This window comes from Ammospiza nelsoni, chromosome 11 (assembly GCF_027579445.1).
Source record: "Ammospiza nelsoni isolate bAmmNel1 chromosome 11, bAmmNel1.pri, whole genome shotgun sequence".
NCBI lineage: Eukaryota > Metazoa > Chordata > Aves > Passeriformes > Passerellidae > Ammospiza > Ammospiza nelsoni.
Window position 1 is genome coordinate 11,125,917 of NC_080643.1, and position 20,428 is coordinate 11,146,344.

The following is a 20,428-nucleotide window of genomic DNA, read 5'->3' on the forward strand; positions in this document are numbered from 1 at the left end:
CTGGGCAGGAGGGGGCAGCTCTGCAGTGTGGACAGCACCACCCCTGGCTCTGCATGGACCAGGAGCTCTTACAGCATCTGGGCACTGCCTGGGAGCTGAAAGCATCAGAGCCAGCCCCAGCCTGATCTGCAGCCACAGCTGGGGTCAAAATGTAGGATTTAATCAGCAGTTACTCTGGCCACAGTGCAGATGCTTCCTGTTGGAACTGGGTTTAGTTCAGGACCAACACCACATTTGTAATGGGTTTCTAAAAGCATGGGAGCCAGCTGCTGAAGCAGGCTGAGTTTGCCTGGTACTGCCTGTCCTCCAACAGCTCCACACTGCTGTTTGATCTGGGCTGTGGGAAGCACTTTGGAGTGGTCACCAATGACACCCTCAGACACACTCTGTTCAGAAAACATAACTTTATTATTAGTTGCAATATACATTGTATTCCTTTAAGAATCCTAAACTTGTATATGGTTTTTCCACTGAAAATACATGTGTATGTATATATGTTTTTTATATATGTATATATATATATATATATAATGTATTTTATTGAACTGGAACACAACAGAACAAGAGAGACAACCTCAGGAATTACTTGTAAAAGGAAACGTGATCCCAAGGGGTTTGTGCTGGCAGTGTGCTAAGGTGAGTGGTATAAAAAGGATAGGCTAAATAGAAAACAGGGTGGGTTAGGCAGTGGGAAATGGCCTCTCAGTGCTACAGGTGGTGAGATATACAGTAGTTACACGTTGCTATTGCTCAGTCACGGGTGCCACCTGTTCTCCAAGGCAGAGCAGACTCTGGTGCAGCTCTGCACAGCAACTTTCATAAGGCTGGCTGTGCTCCCTGCAAGTGGTACCTGCTAGCTGGAAACAGTGTAATTACATTTCCCTCAGCAGCTGCTCTGCTCATTGCTAATCTGGTCAGCCAAGGAAGAATTCCTCCGGGGCTTGGTGAAACCTAACTAGGTCAGTATAAAGGAGCTTACAGGCAGGGAAAGGGATCAGCAACAGCAGAGAGAGCTGGAATGTGCAGATTGCTGTCTCACCTGGCCCAGGCTGGTTTGTTCCTGGCTCCTTCCCTCTGCACTCATTTCCCCACCTGCCAAGGGGCTGTGGCCCCTCTGCTCAGCAGCCAGCCTGGGGTCTGTGGGGTCAGCACAGGCAGTGTCAGCTTCTTCTGGATAGGTTTCCCTGTGTTAATTGCTCAGAAGGTAACTCTTCAGAAAACTGGCTGAGGGTGGCAATACCTGCTGCCATGGCTTTGGGGTCATTTGGCTTTTTTTTGTTGTTGTTGTTGCTGTTCTTTGTAGGTTTTGTGTGTAAACCTTTTTTCAAACAGCCTCCCCAGGCTGTGTGCCACTGCTGAGTTGAGCTATAGACGAAAGACAAGTCTTCCCCAGATCAATGTAATTGGTTTCCCTTTATTTCTGTTCAGCTGCAGATGTTTCTTGGGTGAAAGGACACGTTTTAGCAAAGGCACTGACAATGAACGTTCCTCTGCCTGAAGCCAGGTTGGAGGGAGCAGAGGGGCTCTGACCCTTCTGCTGAAGGATCACTTCCCTCTCCCCTCCTGCAAAGTGCTTGTCACTTTGGAAGGGATGTAAAAATTGTGGGCATTGATTTACTCCTCCTGACTTCCTCAAGAAAAGTGCTTTCAAAAATCCTATCCTTAAATCATCATCTTGCTACTACCCCCGCAACGTCTGTCACCTCTGGATCACACCCACTTGTTTCCCTTCCAGCTGACGGAGCAGGTGAGATTTATCACTGCTGGAGTGTTTCTCTTCTTGCAGTCTTTCTCCAGCAGCATCTGGCCAGGAGGGAGCTTGCTCAGGCAGCAGAAGTTGCCTCAAGCCAGGCTGCTGGAAGATGGAAAGCAGGTGCCCTGCTCATTGCTCCTTCCCAGAGTAAGTGTCACCAGAGGTTTCGCAGGGGCTGCTGAGAACAGCTGATTGCACTGGAATAATATTTCAATTAAAAGCTAACCTTGCTGGGAGAACTACAGCTCTTTCCTCTCTTTAGAGGCAAGAAAATACAAATGCCAAAGTGCCTGGATCAACCTGTATAAAAGAGCTTCCCTGACTTGGGCCCCTTAGGGCAACTACAAGGATACAACCTGCATCCACACGTCTTTCATCCATCCGTGCTGCTGGGACTGAATGGGACTGAGCCCTGATTCTGACTGTTATTGCACAGAGGTCCTTTCCTGAACCTTGCTAGAACTGCTTCCAAAGGGAGAAGAGGTGGGTGATCCCCTGACTGTCAAAGGAGGGATCCAGCCCTGGGGACAGCAGCTCAAGGCACAGTGCTTGGTGCTTCTTGCTGCTGCCAGGGAAGGCAGTAAGGGCTGGTGTGTCCCTGGGTCAGATGCCCCACTCTCTCATAGTGCAACATTTGCATTCTCTTCTGCAAAAGCAGAGGGAGAGGTGCAGGTTAAGCCCCTTCCCTTTGGATAGTGCCAAGTATATTCATGCTGAGGCCATCACGCTGGAGAAATCGGCCTGCACAGTCACTCTGCCATCACTGTGCAGCTTTCACTGTGCCAGTACAATGGCTCTGCTCTCATCCAGGGTCTAAACTCTCTCCTCCCACCCTGCTGCTAGCAGAGACTCAGGCAGCTCAAGAATTTGCCTTACCTGTCCACAGGCTCCTCCAGAGCAGCTCGTTCAGCAGGGTCTGTGGATGCCCAGTGCACAAGGTACAGGTGGGAGGGATGGAGGGATGGATGATCTTACTCCTCACTCTGCCTTCAGTCCCCACATGTCCTGAAGGGCTGAGCTCAGTGATCCACCCCAGTGCTGACTGGGAGGAGGCTGGGATGGCCTTGGACAGGATCTCTGCTCATGCTGTGGGGGCTCCTGCTAAACCAGTGGACCATGAGGACACCCACTGCTACTCCCCAGCCACCAGATGCTCTGCACTTCTCTTTAGCATTATTTTCAGGACATTTTCCAACTGATGAAGGAAAACAACAGATTATGACTGTAAAGTTATGGTGAAAGGACCGGATCCTGGTAGGACAACATTGTTCCTTGCCAAGAGAAGGAATGATTAACTCCTCCTTTGCTCTCCTCCCATTTCTTTCCCAGCTTCCAGCCACCTCTATATCATATATTATATTACTATATTCTCTTATAACTTTGACTTTGCTTTTTCATTTTCAGTAGCACAAGTGATTAATTCCAAAAGGAAAAAAGAAAGGAAAGTTAAAAAAAAAAAAAAGAAGAGAGAAGGAAAAAACCCCTGACCCTAGGGATATTTACAGAATAGTTAATCTTGCAGAGGAGATGGGGTTTGACATGGGGAAAAGCAGGGGAATTGAATGTGCTAAGTGGGTTTGAATCCACATTCCTGCTCTTCCCTCTGGGATCCTGCCTGGATGATGAAAATCAAAGCACTGTTCAACATGCTTTCCCCAAGTGCAAACTCGCAGAGGATGTGCAGGGTGGTGGGGGAGGCATCTCTATCCCCTGGCCTGGTCTGATTAAAAAGGTAGTATCCAAAGGGGTCTGATCTTGAAAATCAGCCTTTCACCTTCAGGGAGCTGTCAGCTCCATCTTCAGCCTCTCCTCATCACCCAGCACCTTTGTTAGTGCTCTCCTCTCAGGGACCAGGGTTTTTTAAGGTGCTGGATGGTGGGGACAAGGGACGCACCTGGCATCAAAACCGTGAAGTGGAAGATACTGATTTCTTTTACATACCAATAATTATTGCAGTATAAACACACCCCAGTCACCACAGCGAAAGCAGAGAAGGGGAAGCTGTGGAGAAAGTTTGGTGGGTGGGGGGCACCCCACAGCTATCAACTCTTCTCCAGATTAGGGCAGTGGCCATTTACATCAGCAAATAATGCCCCACCCTGTGCCTCTCCCCCCACCCTCCCTTAAGCTGTGTGTGATAAAATATTCCAAGAATCCCTCCATGTTAGATCTTTTCCCAAGAGATTTCTAGTAAGAAAAACATCTATTCCTAGAAAACCCCAGTAAGAGCTGCAAATGTGATTGCTCTTAAGTATGGCTGGTTTCCCCAGCTGCTGAGACCTTCTGGCCAATCCATGTCAGTATTTCTGTGAAGACAGAGGTAGAGACCTCAGGCAGCTCTTTGTGGAGGGCATGATAGGCTTCCTCATACACCTGCAACCGGGGAGAAGTACAGATCAGCACAGAAAAAAATAAATCTGCATGAACAAAACAGCCTTCAGTCCCCTCTCATCAACACCCACAGGTCCAACACCTCCTGCCCACCACTTGTCAGGTTTTTTCCAAGATGCAGCAGTTTATGAAATCAAGGAGATGCCACTGGTGGTGCTGGCCCTCAACAAGCAGGAAGGTGTTGACATTGCTGCCTGCCTGACATCTGTGGGTACCAGAGCACCCTGCTGCCCTTTAGGAACATAATGCATGTCCCAGCCCCTTTCCACTAGGGAGGAGGAAATACTTATCATGCCCTTGGAATGTAAAGGACAATGGGGGATGTTCCCATCATGCCTTGTGCAATTTTACTCCTTTTATGCTCAGACTATCCAGTTATTTTTCCTATGACAAAAGCTTTCCCTTGGTCTCCCTCCCTTTTCTTTCAGGTTTATTCATGTGCTAACAATTGGTTAATCAGCTGTGGTTCTCTTGAAATGAGCAGATGTGAAGTGGCTTTTGTTGTCCAGCATTTTGGAAAGACCTTCCTGCACCTTTACACGCTGGGACATGAGGTAAGGCTGGTGCTCACACAGTTGGCACTGTTCAGAAGAGCTTTTTGGGTCAATGCTTTACCTGCTCAGACACTTGCTCTACTTCCACACCAAGAGGGAAGGCTAGGGCCAGGTTTATAGATAGTTGGGTGGTTGGGGTGAATGTGTAGGGTAGCTCTAGAAGGTTAATGAGTAGGAGGAAGATTATGAGGGATGTTAAAATTAGGGCTCATTTGTGTCCCTTTTTGTCCAGGGGCATTATTAGTTGTTTTGTAACTAGATTAATAAATCATAGTTGGAGGGTTGAGAGTCGGTTAGCAATTCATCGATTGTCTAGGGATGTTAGTAGGAGAGCTGGGAATGCTATTGAGATGAGGATCAGTGGGATTCCTAGGAAGGATGGGCTGAAAATTGGTCAAAGATGCTTAAGTTCAGGTTCAGGGGTAGTGCTTGCACCGACGGGTGGCTTGCTAGAGGGGGGATTTATTGATACGAATGACAGAGGTTTGGGTTGGATAATTATATGCTTCATGTCCAAGACACCCTCTAGGCATGCAGCCACCGTCCCCTGCCCCCAGGCAGGCTGTAGCTGGTGAAAGGCCACCACACTGAGCCCAGGGAGGGCTGAGCTTGGGCTGGTTAAAGGGGCTGTCACCTGCCCAGCCTCCCCCATGCACCAGCTCTGTTTGCCTCCATCTCTCTGGAGGCCAGCAGCTCCCACCCCTCACAGCCACTCATGCTCACTGACACCACAATCTCCCAACCACCAAGAAAGCAGGATGACCTTGAGTGTTTTGTCCTGGCTCGGCACGGTGTCCATGAGCAGGTAGGAGCCCCTGATGTCGCAGAGCTTGTCGGAGGAGCCGTGTAGCACCAGGATGGGCAGGGTCAGCTTGGGCAGCGCGCGCTCGATTCTGGCGATGGCGTTCATCAGCTGGATGACAAAGGACACCTTCATGCCGCCGTGGTACACCAAGGGATCAGATGTGTACGACTCCATCTGGCAGGGAGACAGAGGTGGTTTGAGATTAGCAGTATTTCATGCATATGAGAGAAAGCAGGTCAGGCTGGCAGTGAAGAGTCTTCCCTTGGCTTGCACGGTCATTCCCCACTCTCTCAGGACATCCGGCCATCAGAGTCAAGGGTGAGGTACTGTGATTTACCAGCATCACTCACACAACCTGACATGCTCTTTGCTGCATGTTTCTCTATTACATCACTAGAAAATATTCAAGCCAGAGCTCTTTGACAGGAGCTCCTGCAGGGAAACAACCAGTGCTGGACAAAGACCATTCCCACAGGGACTCCTGCCTGCATTCTTCTCCTCTGCTGTGCCCTTCTGTCATTCCAATGTGATATCTCTTCTACAGAGATATCTCTTCTTCAAAATGTTTTATTTGAAAGCTAATGTTCTCCAGGCCAATTGAGTCTGCTGAGGGCTCAAATGTTCTCTTTCGCTGTCTGGGGGTGGTGACCACGACCTACACCTCCAGACAGATGACAGAGGTGACTGCAAAGCCAAGGGTTCATCTCTGGCTGCAAAGCGTGACAGACAAGGCAGCAAATGATGGCATTAGGTGGTAGGCAAAAAAAAGCAGTCAACAACTTGCTTAGCCAGATTGTGAGGGGATAAAAATGCTCAAGTGCTGGTACAGAAAGTTGCTAGGAAGGAGTAGTTACTGCAGCAGGCAAATCTACAGTAAATATTTTGTATACTGTATGTGGAGACGGCCCACACAGACCCCACTATTGCAATATTTGCCAGAATGCTTTGATTATGGGCTGGTCTCTGGCACAGCCTCCACTTTCTCCCAACCCTGGCAGATGTTTATAGAAATGATGGTTATTTATAGGTTAGCTGAAAACAGTCTCCTCCTCTCCTCACAGGCACTGAGGTCTGTTCAAATTCTACCTTGAAGGCTTTAACTTGAGGTGCTTTTGCTTCTGCCTGTGCCTGCCCTGAGGGGACCATGGGTGAGAGGTGACCCAAAGGCCACCCAAGGACACTTAGCCATTTGTAGGGGCTAAGGTAGGGGTAGCACAGGCAGGCACTGTAGGACAGAAAGGTTTTGGGGTGAATTCTGTCTTCAGTTCCCTGTGAGATGAGATTCTAAGGGTGGCAGAACATGGTGGGGATGGTGGGAATGCATGGTGGGAATGCATCCACCTGGATGCATTCACTTGCCAGAGGGTTTGAAGGCAGTTTCTCCTGTTGTCATCTCCAATGACCTGGAGCACAAAACACCGAAAATGTAGGTGGCAGTGGCACTCTGGTGCTCCCAAGTCTTTCCCCATCACTTTCTTACTTCCAGTCCCCACAATGTCCCACTGCTTGATTCCATGGCTCCTATCCCTACATGCAGCAAGAGAAAGATGTGGGGGGAAATTTGGGACTGTCAGTGGCTGACACCCCTCAGACCCAGCCCAGAGTACTGAGGATGGTCCAGGGAGGGTCAGCTGTACAGCCACTCCACTTTGTGTTGGACTGAAAAAATTCAAGTCAGAGAACTCACTTAGGGATCCTTGGAAGTGGTGGATGTTTCTAGGATTTGATTAAGGCTATTGTTGTATTTTGGTCTCTGCAAGATTATGTCTGCTCTGAAGTGAGGGGTAATTTTTGGCAGGGAGACAAAGATAATCATCACAGCTCATCATATTAGGATATTACACACAGCATCTCCCTTTCAAAGAAGTATGTGCTTGCTGAAGGTCTGGAAAACTGCTTGTAAGAGGCAACTGTAAAGATGAGACTGTGGTTAAGACACTGGGACATGGTAAGCATCCTCTGCTCCTGCTAATGGCCCTGGGAAGCAGAGACTGAACAGCTCACAGCCCTTTTGGCTCTGCATGGACCATCCCAGTGCCCAACCAGCTTGTTGGTGCAGAAATCTCCATCTGCATCTTTTATCCCCTGCACTCTTCAGCTGCACCTTCTCTGCTCTCCAAAGTCTTTCAAGCAGGGCAAGAAGCTGCCTGTGTTTAGAAGAAATTGTTCCCTTGGGAATGTGCTCATGGAAGAAGTTCAGCTTTGACTTTCAGAACACCAAGGGCCTGGTGGGGTGCAGCTCACTCTCCTGTTGACAGCTGGGTCCACCCTGGTATGCTCAGCCAAACATGGGGACCCTCATTAGCTTTTTGAGCAAAAAAAGTGTGCATTGGCTACTTAGCAACTGGCTTCAACCTAATCTGGACCTATGTCACAGTGCTGTGCTAAAGCAACAGAGTTTTGAAATGGTTTTAATATTTTTTAGTTTGGTGGGTTTTTTTGGTTGGATTTTTTTAATTGAGTGTAATAAATAAGAGATTTTGCAGCAGGGATTCAGGAGGGATAGGTGGATGGACTGACAGAAGGTCCCTTCCCATGGAGTAAAAGAGTGTTGATGAATTCATGTGAGCTGACCTCGTCCCCAGCCCCATAAATGCTACAAGAATAACCTGAAGGGTTTCTTCTTTCTCTTGGTGTCTGAAAGAATGGGGATTTTTTAGCTACTGAGCAGCCAACAAATATTTTTTGTAGTGGATGGCAGCAGAAAAAAAAAAGACCAAATCCAGTCCCAGCCCAAAATGATCAGGAATGCAGGGGCAGTATCCTGTTCATAGTCAGTGAACAGGAATCCCTGTCAGAGTAATGCTCAGTGATGGGGTGAGTGCCAAGCAGCAGCTCTCTGGGGAGGGAGGAAAGAAGGGAATGGGCTTCATGTTTTGCAGGCTACAATCTGCAAACCCTGCAGGCCCAGAACTGTCATTGCTGCACCAAGCTCTGAGATAGGGGCAAGAACAGAAGGTGATCCCAGGAGAGCCTGTGACTGCTCCAGACACTGCCAGGCAAAGGCTCTCCAGGGTCCCTCACAACAGCTGTTTTTATCTTTATGTAATTCCAATACAGAAGCAACCCTCAGGTTGCTGCACTGCATTGACCTGTTTAGAGGTCTGCATCTCCTCTTGCAGCCCCATCCCATGTGGACTTGGCAGGAACAAGGCTTGAACCAGGGGGACCATTCCACTAAATCAACAGCAGCTAACAAAGATTACAGGGGTAAAGAGGCTCCTGTCACTGTGATGTCATTCCTCTTTGGAATAACAGGACTGGTTTTTAAGGTTGCTTCTTGCTCTCTTTTTCCTCTCTTGTGTTTGGTACAGCAAACATCAAACAAACATCTCTGCATCATTCCATATTTCAGTCCCCATAGCCTGAAGACAGCTTTCTGGGAACACAAACTCATTAGGAAATTCTTGGATGTTGTCCCAAAAATATTTCTAGTGAATAGAAAGCTGGTCTGGCAGGAGAGTATGTGTAAGATATAAATAATGGATGTTTCCAGCACATTGTGTGCTTTAAATCTGAGTGTCTTGAATTCAAAAGGAGGGTGGGGTGTGCTTAGAGGCAGGCAGAGAACCAAAATGCTGTCTCGTCTTCAGTAAGTGCCTGGGCCCTCAAATCCTGGTGTCTGAAGGGGGTCAGGAAAGTGCTTTACATCACTACCCCAGCTGCTCTGTCAGCTGTGTGCTCAGGGGCAGGTGAGAAGGCAGCACAGCACACAGGGAGTCTCATTTGGAAAACATCTCCATTATGGGCAGGCTCTGATGAAGCACAGCTACACCTTTATCCACTGCAAAAGGCTCTCCCCTTGCTCCATGGAGAGGGAGAGGGCAGAGCAAAACAACGCTCCAAGGAACCTTTAGAGACTTGAAGCATCACAGAACAGACCAAGCAGCAGCAAATACGTGGTTAGAAAGACAACACAATTGCAATTATGATAAACTATGTCCAGTGGTTGCTGTGGTGACTCCTACCATCACCACAACACGGAAGTGCTCAGTCAATGCTGTGTGCCAATTTCAGGAGCTCTCTGACACTTCCCTAAATGCATTATTATTATTCAGGATGTTCCTACATCATCACTTTTCTCCTACAAAGCTATCGAGTGCAGCAGTTGCATCTTCCAGCTCTTGGAAGTGTATTTAAAATATCTTTAAATGTTTTAAATTGAAAACATCCTTTAAATGCAGCTGCAGCAGAGTTCAGGAGTCACATAACAAATCAGAGCAGAGGCAGGTAAAGACCCACAAGTCACAGACATGCTCACTCTTCAGGTAGGGAATAAAGCTCTCCAATCCCTCTCCCCTCCAAAGCACTGATTGCTTTTATCCTCTAAATACAAATGTAGATGTGAAAACTTTGCTCTGTGCCATTTTAGAGAATCGATTGTCTAGTTGAAACCTTTTCTCTGAATTATATGCAACGAGTTATGGCAGCTGAATGCAATTAGGAACAGGTTTCTACAGCTAGATTGGAGTTCAGCCTTCTTCCCAGGCATAGATTTTGTGCAGCCTCATCTGGTGCTTTGGAGCATATGTCACATGGTGCATCAGCGGATGCACATGATCTCACTCCACACTGGTCCTGTCTTCTTTTCCTCAGCTCCTTGGATCTTTCCACCTCCAACACAGTGAAATCTTATGCTCTATTCAAGGATAAGTGAACTGAAAGTCATTGGAACAAAAACCCCTCTGGCAGTGCCAAGAAACAACCCTGAGCCTTGAGGCTATTCTGGGAAACTCTTTGCTTTCCAGTTTTCTGAATAGGTGAGCCAAAGATGTGGGATATGCTGAGGCCAAATGCACTCACACAGGTGCTGGCACTGTCTTTGCCCCTGATCCTTTCAGCTTCAATTCTAATGCTGGTCAAGCTGCCCTCTCAGAGAAAGGCAATTTATTAATTCCTAGTTAAAGTATGAACCATTGCATGAACAGCAGGGAAAATTACAGCATCTGCCAGTGAGATGTGAGCATGGGAGCACAGGAACAAGTCACCACTTTGCACCAGCAAAGCTCTTGAGACACCCTTGAGTGCCATTTCCTATAATTCAAGAAAATATGGTGCTTTCTGAAATGCACCAAGTTCTGGGTCTAGCCTAAGCACCTTCATTCACTTTTAATAATGACATGGTTTGTGATTATCTCCTTTCACTCCTCCCGCAGTGGTGAGAAAGAAAAACCCTCATTTGGTGGTGTTGCAGCAGTTGCAGCTACACCTGTTTGTGCAGGGATGGCACGGACAGGCTGACATGGTTATCACCAGGAGTGGGTGGGAGTGAGACAGTCCCAGGCTGTTGTGGCACTGTAAAAACTCAACCCAGGACAGTTCCATGCACATTCACAGTGGTGAGGCTGGAGCTGTGTTGTTACAACAGTTGCTTCAATTCCCTAAAGTATTATTCTTGGGTGCAGCATGGAGATATAATTTGTTTGGAAAGGCTGTAGCAGAGTCAGAGTGTGGTCCAGGAGACCTTGGAACAAGTTCTTTGGTTCAAGCATGCTCTTGTCCTCTGCTTGAATGCATCTGGCATGATGTGATCCTGGTTTGGAAGCAGGAAAACCAATCCCCAGGACTGCAGGGTTTTGCATGATTTCACTGCAAGGACCAGGGGTGGAAAAGTTGACTTTAGCAGTGTGTTTGCTACCTGATCTGGGTTGTGCTGCTGTCATGAGTGGTGGTGGTGCAGCAGAGACAAAGATGTGGCTCCCACGTGCTTCCCCCCGCAGCTGTAGCTCTCTGCCATGTCTGGTACCCAGGGCAGCTGTGGGTGCAAGGCAGGGGGGAGCAGCTGGTTCCCCACAGCCTTCTGTGAGCAGCCAGTTCCACTGGCTTCAGAGATATGTCACCTTTCTGCACCAGCACAGATTCTGCCCTCCTGATTTAGCAAAACATTTGTGGATTTTTCTAAAAGAAAAATTGCAAGACTGGGACAAGATGCCAACCATACAGTGAATTAAAATGGCATTAAGGTTCTCACCTCTTTCTTGTTCCGGGAAATTGCACTTGGATCTATGGACCCCAGTGAGAGGTTTGGGAGCACAAAGTTGAGCACTTTTGCTGCAAAAACCTGTGGGAGAGGAAAGGAAACAAAGAGCCAGTTAGAGGACGAGAGGGAACATAGAATCCCAAATCCTGAGATGATGGAAATCAGCACAGGAGTTAAACAGTTGAGAATTGTCAACTAACTCTAGAGAAAGATCTGTCCTATATTTAAACCATTTCTCTTAACGAGGAAAGTGTTTAAACTGCTCCTGGGAGCAGGGAGTGGGTGTGCTAGACTGAAATGCCGTCAGCTGTCCGTCCACATGCAGCAGCACAACTTCATTGTGCTGGGGCTTTTCCTCATTCTTCAGTTAATTTCTGAAAGGCCTCAGTTAAGTGCTTTGATAGGAAAAGGTCGTTTCCAGCTCTTAGAGGGCTGGGTTTCGGTGTTTTCCTGCCCTTTCCTTGCTGCCACAGCTCTGCTCTCAGGCTGCAGTGCATAAGTGATGCTGGGTGCCATTTGCAGCAGTTGCCTAGGCTGCACTCATTTTGATAAGCATATTCTCCAGGGGACCTGTAAATAAACAACAGCCAAGTGTGCATGCATTGGCTAAGGGAATCCATTGCTCACACATCTCCTGGGAACCACACACAAAAGCACTGAGCAGCCCGGGCTGGAAACTGCTGCTAGAAGAAAGGGTAACATCTTTTATTTCAATAGCACTACAAGCACATTGATATCAGAGTTCTCTGATCTTTGATAGCTGCCTTTAATTAAGTGATCGCTGCTTAAGTGAGAAAATGCACAGTGAGTGTTCAATGGTCTGGTTTGTGGAGCTGTGGTGTTCACAGCTAACACTTGGAGGTAGGCTGTCCCTATGCCCTCTGTTTCTGCAGATACCTAATAATTTCTGAAGTACTCCCTGGCACTTCGGATCACAGATGACACATGACAGATTAATTATGATATTAGGGGAATAACACAAGGTTGAAGTCAAAGTCATTGAGGAGGGAAAAGCAGTAAAGACTCACAGCAGGTTTGGTAACACGTGTGTACCTTGGGGAAGACGCGAGCAGGAGCCAGTGTCACTGCCTTGAGTCCCTCACTGGCTACGACATTGTGCCAGCAAAGTTAAGTTTTACTACACAACAATGCAGGTATGAGCTTATGATTATCCAAGAAGGAATGGGGTTTCCCTCATTCCATGTTAACTCCAGGCAGTGGTGATTTAAGCTATGCACCTTCAGGTATCCTAGGCAGGATTATGACTCTGAACCTGATGATTATCATCTCTGCTAAACTGAACAGAATAAAGGAATAAAGCAACAACAACAACAATAAAAATCAATATAGCATTTTCTTTCCGTTTGATTACACCTTAGGAAAAGTCCTTTGCAGTGTTACTGGGTGCAGATTCAGACTGGAAGACAGTGAGCAACGTGATGTCCAGTCAGGTTAGAAAGCAAAAGATCAGCAAGAGGTGAAAACACAAAAGCTAAAGAGACAATATCGTGTAGTGAGTCCTTAAACAATAGGCTGAGGGTCAGTACAGGATTAAACACCAGGGAATATTTCCTAAGGGGATGTCCTGCCCACCTGATTTCAAAGCATTCAATAGCAGAAATGTAGAGGGAGATGCTCTTTCACCCCTGCTCTGCCCCTTGCCAGCATCTGTGACTCCTGTCTCTGCAGCCTTTGAAACTGCAAAGACTCAGAGCTGAATTTTGTCCAGGTCACTTGAGAAGAAAAGGGGGAAGGCAGCAAGATCCCTCTCACAAAACTGGATTTGCAACTGGATGCTTCCATCAGGACACAGGATTTATAGGGCACCGATGAAATAGTTTCTGCAAAGAGCAGCATTTGATCTTCCTGCACAGAGCCTGCAACGTGCTGTGCCTCTACTGCTGCCAGGGCTGGCTCAGCAGCCAGGGAAGGTATTTCTGAGAGGGTCTGAAGGACCCAGTGTGTCATCTGGCTCGCTGTTATTGTTGTCTTGAGCCCTCATTTGTTCAGGCCAAGGTAAATTCTTGCTCAGCTGGAAACTTCCCCAGCAAAGGGATGAATGCAGCGGTCCTTGGGAAATGGCCCAGGGCTCAGAAGTCGTACCAGTTCCAAGGGAAAACTAAGCCTTTGTTCCTCAGAAGCACAATCACCATGAAATGTTTTTTGACTCTCAGAGGGAAAAAGCCACACAGCTTTATGGGAAAATGTGGCTTATGCAGGAATACTCTGCTTGTTTTCAATCCTTCCTCTTGCAAATACCTTTTCAACTCCCAAAATTATTTCAACTGAGTGTGACAGAACAGAGCTATTTCAGGAATAATTAATTTTTTATCAGTGTTGAGATGCAATAGATTTGAAAGAGAAAGAAACTGACTGTGCTTTTGTACTACTGCATGTGAGAGACTTTCTAGGAAAGAGACCATATAAAAACCTCCAAAATACACCAGTTAGAGAATAGGATTTCCTACCTAAGTAATGCATCATTGCATTTATTTCTTACACAGAAATAAAGCAACACCTGGTACAGATCTGCAACAAACCAGACTACAGTAATGCCGTTCCCACAGACCTGGTGAGTCCTTGTTCAGAAAGGGTTTAGCATCCAGCAAAAGGTAAAGCTACAAAAATTGTTCTCTATTTCTCTTGATTAGAAAGAAAATGATAACAGTCTCTTTCATATTCAGACTGTTTATTATTTTTTCTTAATAGTTATTCTTTTTTGCTTTCCCAGATAAGAAAAGCAGGGCCACTGGTGCTCACAGGACACTTATGCCAGATGTAACCTCACATGAAGAATCAGTAACTAGCCTCCTAAAATCAGACTTTGGTATCCTGGCTACTATTTAAATAAGTTTACTTGGGCTGGATTACTTCAAGATTCACTTCTACTCTTAAAATTAGCTAGGACTATGGGAAAGCACTTAGAAGGAAAATATTGACTGGCATCCAGGTGGTGCAGATCTCAGCAGGGTTCTGCATCTTAAGGCTAGAGGTCTTAATGCATTTTTTTTCAGTGGAAAAGAGGTAATTAGGGAGCACCCTTTGGTGCCTGTAATGATTTGTGAGGTCTGTAGATGGCTTTGGCTACAGCAGAAAGTGGGACAGGATTATACTGAAAGCTGAGGCAATCTGTCTGCTTCCTCACAGAGGAAAAAAAAAAAAAGGAGAAATAGCTTAGAAGTAAATTAAAACAAGAAGCTAGCCCTAGGAGAAGTGTCTAAGGAGAGAGCATAAAGGAAGGAGTCCTGTGGGAATGAGAGGCTCTGTCCTCGTGCTGGTTTAGCTGCTGCTTGCCTTTGCTTGCAGCTTCTTTTAGGATTGCTGTTTATTCTTTTTAGAATGCTAAAAGGAGGAGAGAACTGAGGCTCAGTTGCTTTGCAGAGCTTCCCTGGGGAAGGGCAAACTGGGCAATGCAACTGTGGATCAGAAACAGCTCTGGAGGGCAGATGGAGATGGGAGGGGGATAAAGCCAAAATGCAAACCAAAAGAGATGGTCTGGACAAGAACCAGTCGTGGTACCAGGCCAAATGGGATGCAGCTGGGGCACTGATGCTTCAGCTGGGAGCCTCTTTTGAGGCTCATAAAGGATTTCTGGGACTGAGGAGCTCTAGTTCTGTTCAGAAATTGGTCATCCCCCAAATGCCAAAAATAACCCTGGCCTGACTTAGCCAGCAGCCTGTGTTGCAACCATACCAGACTCTGCATGAGTCAGGAAGAAAGCTGTAGGAGAGGAAGGGAAAGGACAGCATTGTGTGGGCTGCCACGGGGTGAGGTGAAGAAAGCACAGTCTGCTACCACCAGTACCCAACTCTTGCTTAAACAGGTTTTTCTGGACAGGTTCAGGATTCACTTCCCCTCTGAAAAGTAGGTGGAAATATGGGGGAGGCTCTCAGAAGAAAAGTATTGACTGGCATCAGGGTGGCACAGATCCCAGGAGGGTTTTGCATTTCAGGGCCAGAGGTGTTAACACTTTTCCTGGTGCAGAAGAGCAAGGTGACCATGTGCAATGGTTTGCTCTTACCTTGATGGGAGTGGCGACTTCTGGGCTGGCTACCACTAAAGGAGAGATCAACAGCATGCCTGAAAACTCGCTGGGCCGCTCACTGGCTGTCAGAATGGAGATGGCTCCCCCCTGCAATGCAAAATAACAGCCCACAGCTTAATACAGGTGCCAACATCTTGTTTGTATAGTAATCCTGTTGCTGGAAGGGGTTTAGTCCAAGCAAGCAATTACTTCTGCCCCACTGAGAGTGCAGTGGGGTCAGCAAGGGAAGCTGGAGGAGTGGAAGTGAGACTGGAAGTGTCTGGCTTTGTGGGGGAGAAGAGATCTGGTTTCTGTTCTCATGCTACAAACCCTCACGTCACGCAACTCAACTCTCCATGCAATGTCCATCAGCTCCCCAGGATGTCTTGTGTCCTCCTTACTTTAAAGCACTGAGAGGAAGAAAATATCTGAAGTGGTAGTTCAGGAGGGACTTGAAAAATAAGTTGAGTTTTATCAGGCTGACAGTCTGGTGCTGCATGGGGAAGGTGCCCTGAAGCCGGGCTTGCTCCGTGCTGTGCCACTGGTAACCTGGGCAACAGCAGTGCTGCCACTGGCATGTGGAAATCTTCACTAATTAATGGGAATTAAATATTCTCCTCCTCAGTGTCCCACAAGGGCCTGGCAGCAAACACCCAGCCATGGTCTGGAGCTAAATGAGAGCCAGGCTGAGCCGTCCTGCACGAGGACAGGCTGATGGCGAGGGGTGCTGATGGAAGGGATCCCGTGGGCTTGCTTGGGAAAGTTTGCAGAGGATTAGTTGCTAAGGGAAATATTTGGTGAACTTCCACACTTCTGGAGAACCAGGGGCTTGTTAAATGGAGCAGCAGCAAGGATCTCAAAGGCTTCACTGGGAAATTGCTCCTTGTTACACGGTGGCTTTGGAGCACGAGAGCCCTTCAGATCATGCCATGCCTTCTTATGCCAGAACACTTCTTTATCTGAGCATGGGCTGAATCCCAAAGTACTCATTCATTTTCATCTCCTCTGGGAAGGCAGGGAGGGCAGATCAATGACATCAGTGGGAATACTGTTAGCTTGAATAAAGGGATTTGGCCCGTGCTGTCAGAATCAGGCTTCAGATCTGTTCACCAAATCAGTGCCTTTGTTTTTGCAGCCTTAATCCCTGGTACATTTTCCTGTTAGGTTGTTTAACAGAATAAGGCTACAGGGTATTTTTATGCTTCATCCCCATGCTGCTCACAAAGCCTTGGAGGGCTTAACCTCCTGGTTACTGGTTAAAAGAAAAGGGGAAACCTGATGCTGCAGGGAGCTGGTGAGCCTTACCACACAGCCACGGGAGTGAATGGTCATGTTAGAAAGCAGGCTCCTCCTTGCAAATGGCTAATTAGGGCCATGGGTGGGGGTGGAAAGTTAAGGACTGTCTTTACTCAAGGCAGATCTCAGGGCTGTAGCATGCTGGCAAATCAATCAGTGAATGAAGTGGAAGGGAAGGTTCTTTGCAGTTTTGTTTTCCTGCTGTGGAGTTATTTCCTGCCATCCCCATGAGTGCCACCAGGCTGTGACACATGTCCTGGGTGCTGCTGTGAGGGGTAGGGGATGGTGCTTACCATGGAGTGCCCCAGGATGAGAACAGGCAGTTTGGGGTGCTCCTTCTTCATGAGATCAATGTGCTGCAAGCTGTCCCTGATGAAGACGTGGAAATCCGAGACAACCATCCGATCACCCTCGCTCTGCCCGTGGCCAACTGCAGGGGAGAAGCAGAGCACACAGAGCACACAGATAAGTCACTGGAAGCACTGGGTACAGTCAAGAAAGGACCTGGCAGAAATAAACCTGTTGGACTGTTCCTGTCCTAACTTGACCTTCTCCTGCAGTCATCTCTCAACAGAAAAAGTGCTGCAGAAATGCAAAGGAAACTGCACAGACCTGTCAAGTGACATATTGTCCATGACCTGACTTCTAAAAAAACATCATAGAATCATAGAATGTTAAGAGATTGCAAGGGGCCTTTAAATTTGGACTTCTATTCCCCCATGTTTCTATCTGTTCTTCAAAACAATTTAGTTCTGGCAACCTCCATCATCAAGGTGGGGAAGGGCTGTCTTGCCTTGCTGATCCCAGGGTCACTGCATCCTGGGAAATGGGGATTTGCCTCAGGGATCGTGGGTCTGGAGGCTCACTGAACAGCTGTAACTGCTGTGTAGCATCTTGGCCAAAACCAGAAAGATTCTGGACTAGATACAGTTGCTATAAACTTAATGGACCATGGACACAGCCTTTCCAGGGCCTGAATGAGCATAAACTTCACAGTCCTGCTTTTTCGCATGATACCCTGCAGTGCTGGGTGGGCTGGAAAGCTCTGTGTGAGGTAAGGGGTCAAGTGATGGAGGTTGCAGCAGCCTGCAGTGGGCAAGTATCCAGTGGCATCCTCCTCCTAAACGAGTGTTAATGCCAGCTGTACCACACCTGGACACTGTTTCCTCGCTCCGTGTCTGGGAATTATCTTGCCTCATGGAAGGGAAGGGGAAGATTAAAATGGGAGCTGGTGAGTTGCCATGGGAACAGTGGCATCCCTGGCAGAGGTGGAGCCAGCATCACCACCAACACAGCCCCAGGCAATTTTGAGCTTGCAAAGGCTTGAAATTAATCCCACCTTGGGGAAGCAGTTTGCATGCTTACCTGACCGCACATGCATGTTATTGTCTATCACAAATAGGATTTGCCCTTAGAAACAGCCCTTTGCTTGTTTCTGTTCCATGCAGGTTGTTAAGGAAAATTGTGAAGGGGAAAACACATCCCACTCATGTAGGTCAGGGCATAGGGGGTGTTAAACATCTCCCTCCTGCTGGGTGTCAGCTTAGGCCTTCTCCAGTGGGCACTGAGGCACATTTATAGACACAAAGGGACAATGGCTTGTTAAAGGAGGTGAAGCTGATAATTGTTGACAGGCTGGATGGTTCCCCTTGCAGTGATCAGCAAAGAAAAGCACCACTGACACAGCCACAAAGGTAGTCAGTCACATCTGCTGGCAGTGGTCATACCAGTGGGAATCAGTAGGTCTCAACTTTCTTGTAAGCCACCCAAAAAAATCACCTTGCAAATTAGGCAGAACTTCTAATAAAAATCTGGACTAAATTCACTCCATCTAGGAGAAACTGAGCCCCAAACTTGTTTTTTTGTCAGGTGATCTCCATGGCTGGGTCTTTTGGCAGTGCAGGCTGCAATCAGCCACCCTGGCTGCCATAAAAACCCATACACACCATGCTGATCAATTATAAATAACATTTTACCAGTTCTGCTTTCCATGCACACACTCCAATTCCTGCCAAAATATGGTGCAGCAAGCATCCTCCATGGATCAGTGGCCAGAAACAAATCGAAGAGCAAATTAAATTACAAGTCATGATAATCTCCAGAAGTGAAACCATGTGTGTGGCTAGAGGAACTATTGACTTTAAACTGGTTTTTATTACAGATGGAAAGTGAGGTTATTACACTTTTTATACACATTCAGTCCACTCACTTTATGGTCCTCAAATGTGTTATCTGCCTACTATTTAACTCCAAATGTAGCAGGTTAATGTGAGTTGAACAGTCCAGAGAGAGGAACATTTTCCCTAACAGAGCTCTGCACTTCAGTTTTTTATTTTCTCCAGTGCTGCCTCACTTGCTTGCAGTCTCTCCTTCTCTGCATCTCAGGCAGCTGTGCAAGCAGAGACAGCAAACCCCCGTGGCCAGGCTGTCAGTGGGCCATGACTCCTGCTCTGGAACTGGGAGCCCTTGGCCTATTTTTGGATGAGACTGAGGGAGGTCTGGAAAGCCTCCTTGGCTCTAGTGTGAAGAATTTCCCCTGCTCCTACCACATAACAGTGACACTGCTTGTAACAGTCAAAGCAATGATTGTGGAATCCAAGGAATACCTGTGCAATGCTGTGACAAATTCCTCTTCAAATTTTTCCATTTTTTTATTAATAACTTAATGAACCCCCCTTTTTAACCCTGGGTTTTAAATACCAAACTCCTGTTCCCCACTCAGATGGCACAAAGCCTGAGCAGCAGTTTGTCTGCACATGTGGGACAGGAAAGCCATGCAAATTTTTGCTTTAAAACCCTCCCTGCCCCTTGCACAAGGTTAGCCAGGGGGCATTGCTAGCTCATGGTCTTTTATTTTACTATTTTCTGTTCTTCCTCTCCAAGAAACCAAACTTGTTCCCCCAGTGAGTGAGTATATTGCAAGTTTGAATTTCCCAGCTGACAAACTTCAGGGTGAGGAACTAAGACCCCTTATATTAGATGAAAGATATTTGCACAACCAAACATTGATACAGTCAGGAATATTGACATGTTTTTCTCTGATCTTTTGCCTTTAGAGCCATTAAGAATGAAAGGTCATGTTCATCCTTGATGTAAAGTTATTATCTTTGGGTTTTGCTGGGATTTAAGCCGCTGTAGTGATTCCACAATGCCAGTGGCAAAACAGTGGGTGCTAGAGGAGTAGATCCACCTTCCCCTAGCAACTTGGACTAACCAGAGACTGCTCCACACCCAAGTGACACAACACCAAGGCTGACAACAGAGAAGTGTCCAAGAATACCAGCTCCATGAGCTCCTCATCCCAGCATTCCCACAGGTTTCAGCTGTGGGCAGTGTGAGGTGCAGTGCACAGAGCTGTGACTGCTGGTGCACGTCCCCACAGCACCCAAAAGCTTTTAAATTGTTTCCCATCTATCTGTCTTCACACCCAGCCTGTGTGGTTCACTGCTAGTGCTGTGTTTGAGCAGTGGCTCAGTGATAATTTCAGGTTGTGTGTACTGACCTGACTGCAGGCATCCTTTCCACAAGCCTTTAAAAGTGAGAATCCAAACCACATATTTTCAAGTTGCAAATCTAGAATCAGGAGGTTTAAGCATCCATTTCCAACCAAACACACCTCTGCAAA

The 20,428-nt window shown here is 47.2% G+C and overlaps 1 protein-coding gene across 3 annotated transcripts in view; it reads right to left on the reverse strand.

Annotated features, from left to right (window-relative positions):
* Positions 1–389: 389 nt before the first annotated feature.
* MGLL (monoglyceride lipase) overlaps positions 390–20,428 on the reverse strand; it is a 61,984-nt gene continuing 41,945 nt past the window's right edge. For all 3 annotated transcript variants that reach the window (XM_059480177.1, XM_059480176.1, XM_059480178.1), the window contains exons 4-8: positions 17,097–17,233; positions 15,505–15,615; positions 11,475–11,564; positions 5,462–5,677; positions 390–4,126 (exon numbers count right to left, since the gene is read on the reverse strand). In XM_059480177.1, the coding sequence (XP_059336160.1) occupies positions 4,001–4,126; positions 5,462–5,677; positions 11,475–11,564; positions 15,505–15,615; positions 17,097–17,233 (680 nt within the window). In that variant the 3' untranslated portion in view covers positions 390–4,000. The remainder of the gene's footprint in view (positions 4,127–5,461; positions 5,678–11,474; positions 11,565–15,504; positions 15,616–17,096; positions 17,234–20,428) is intronic.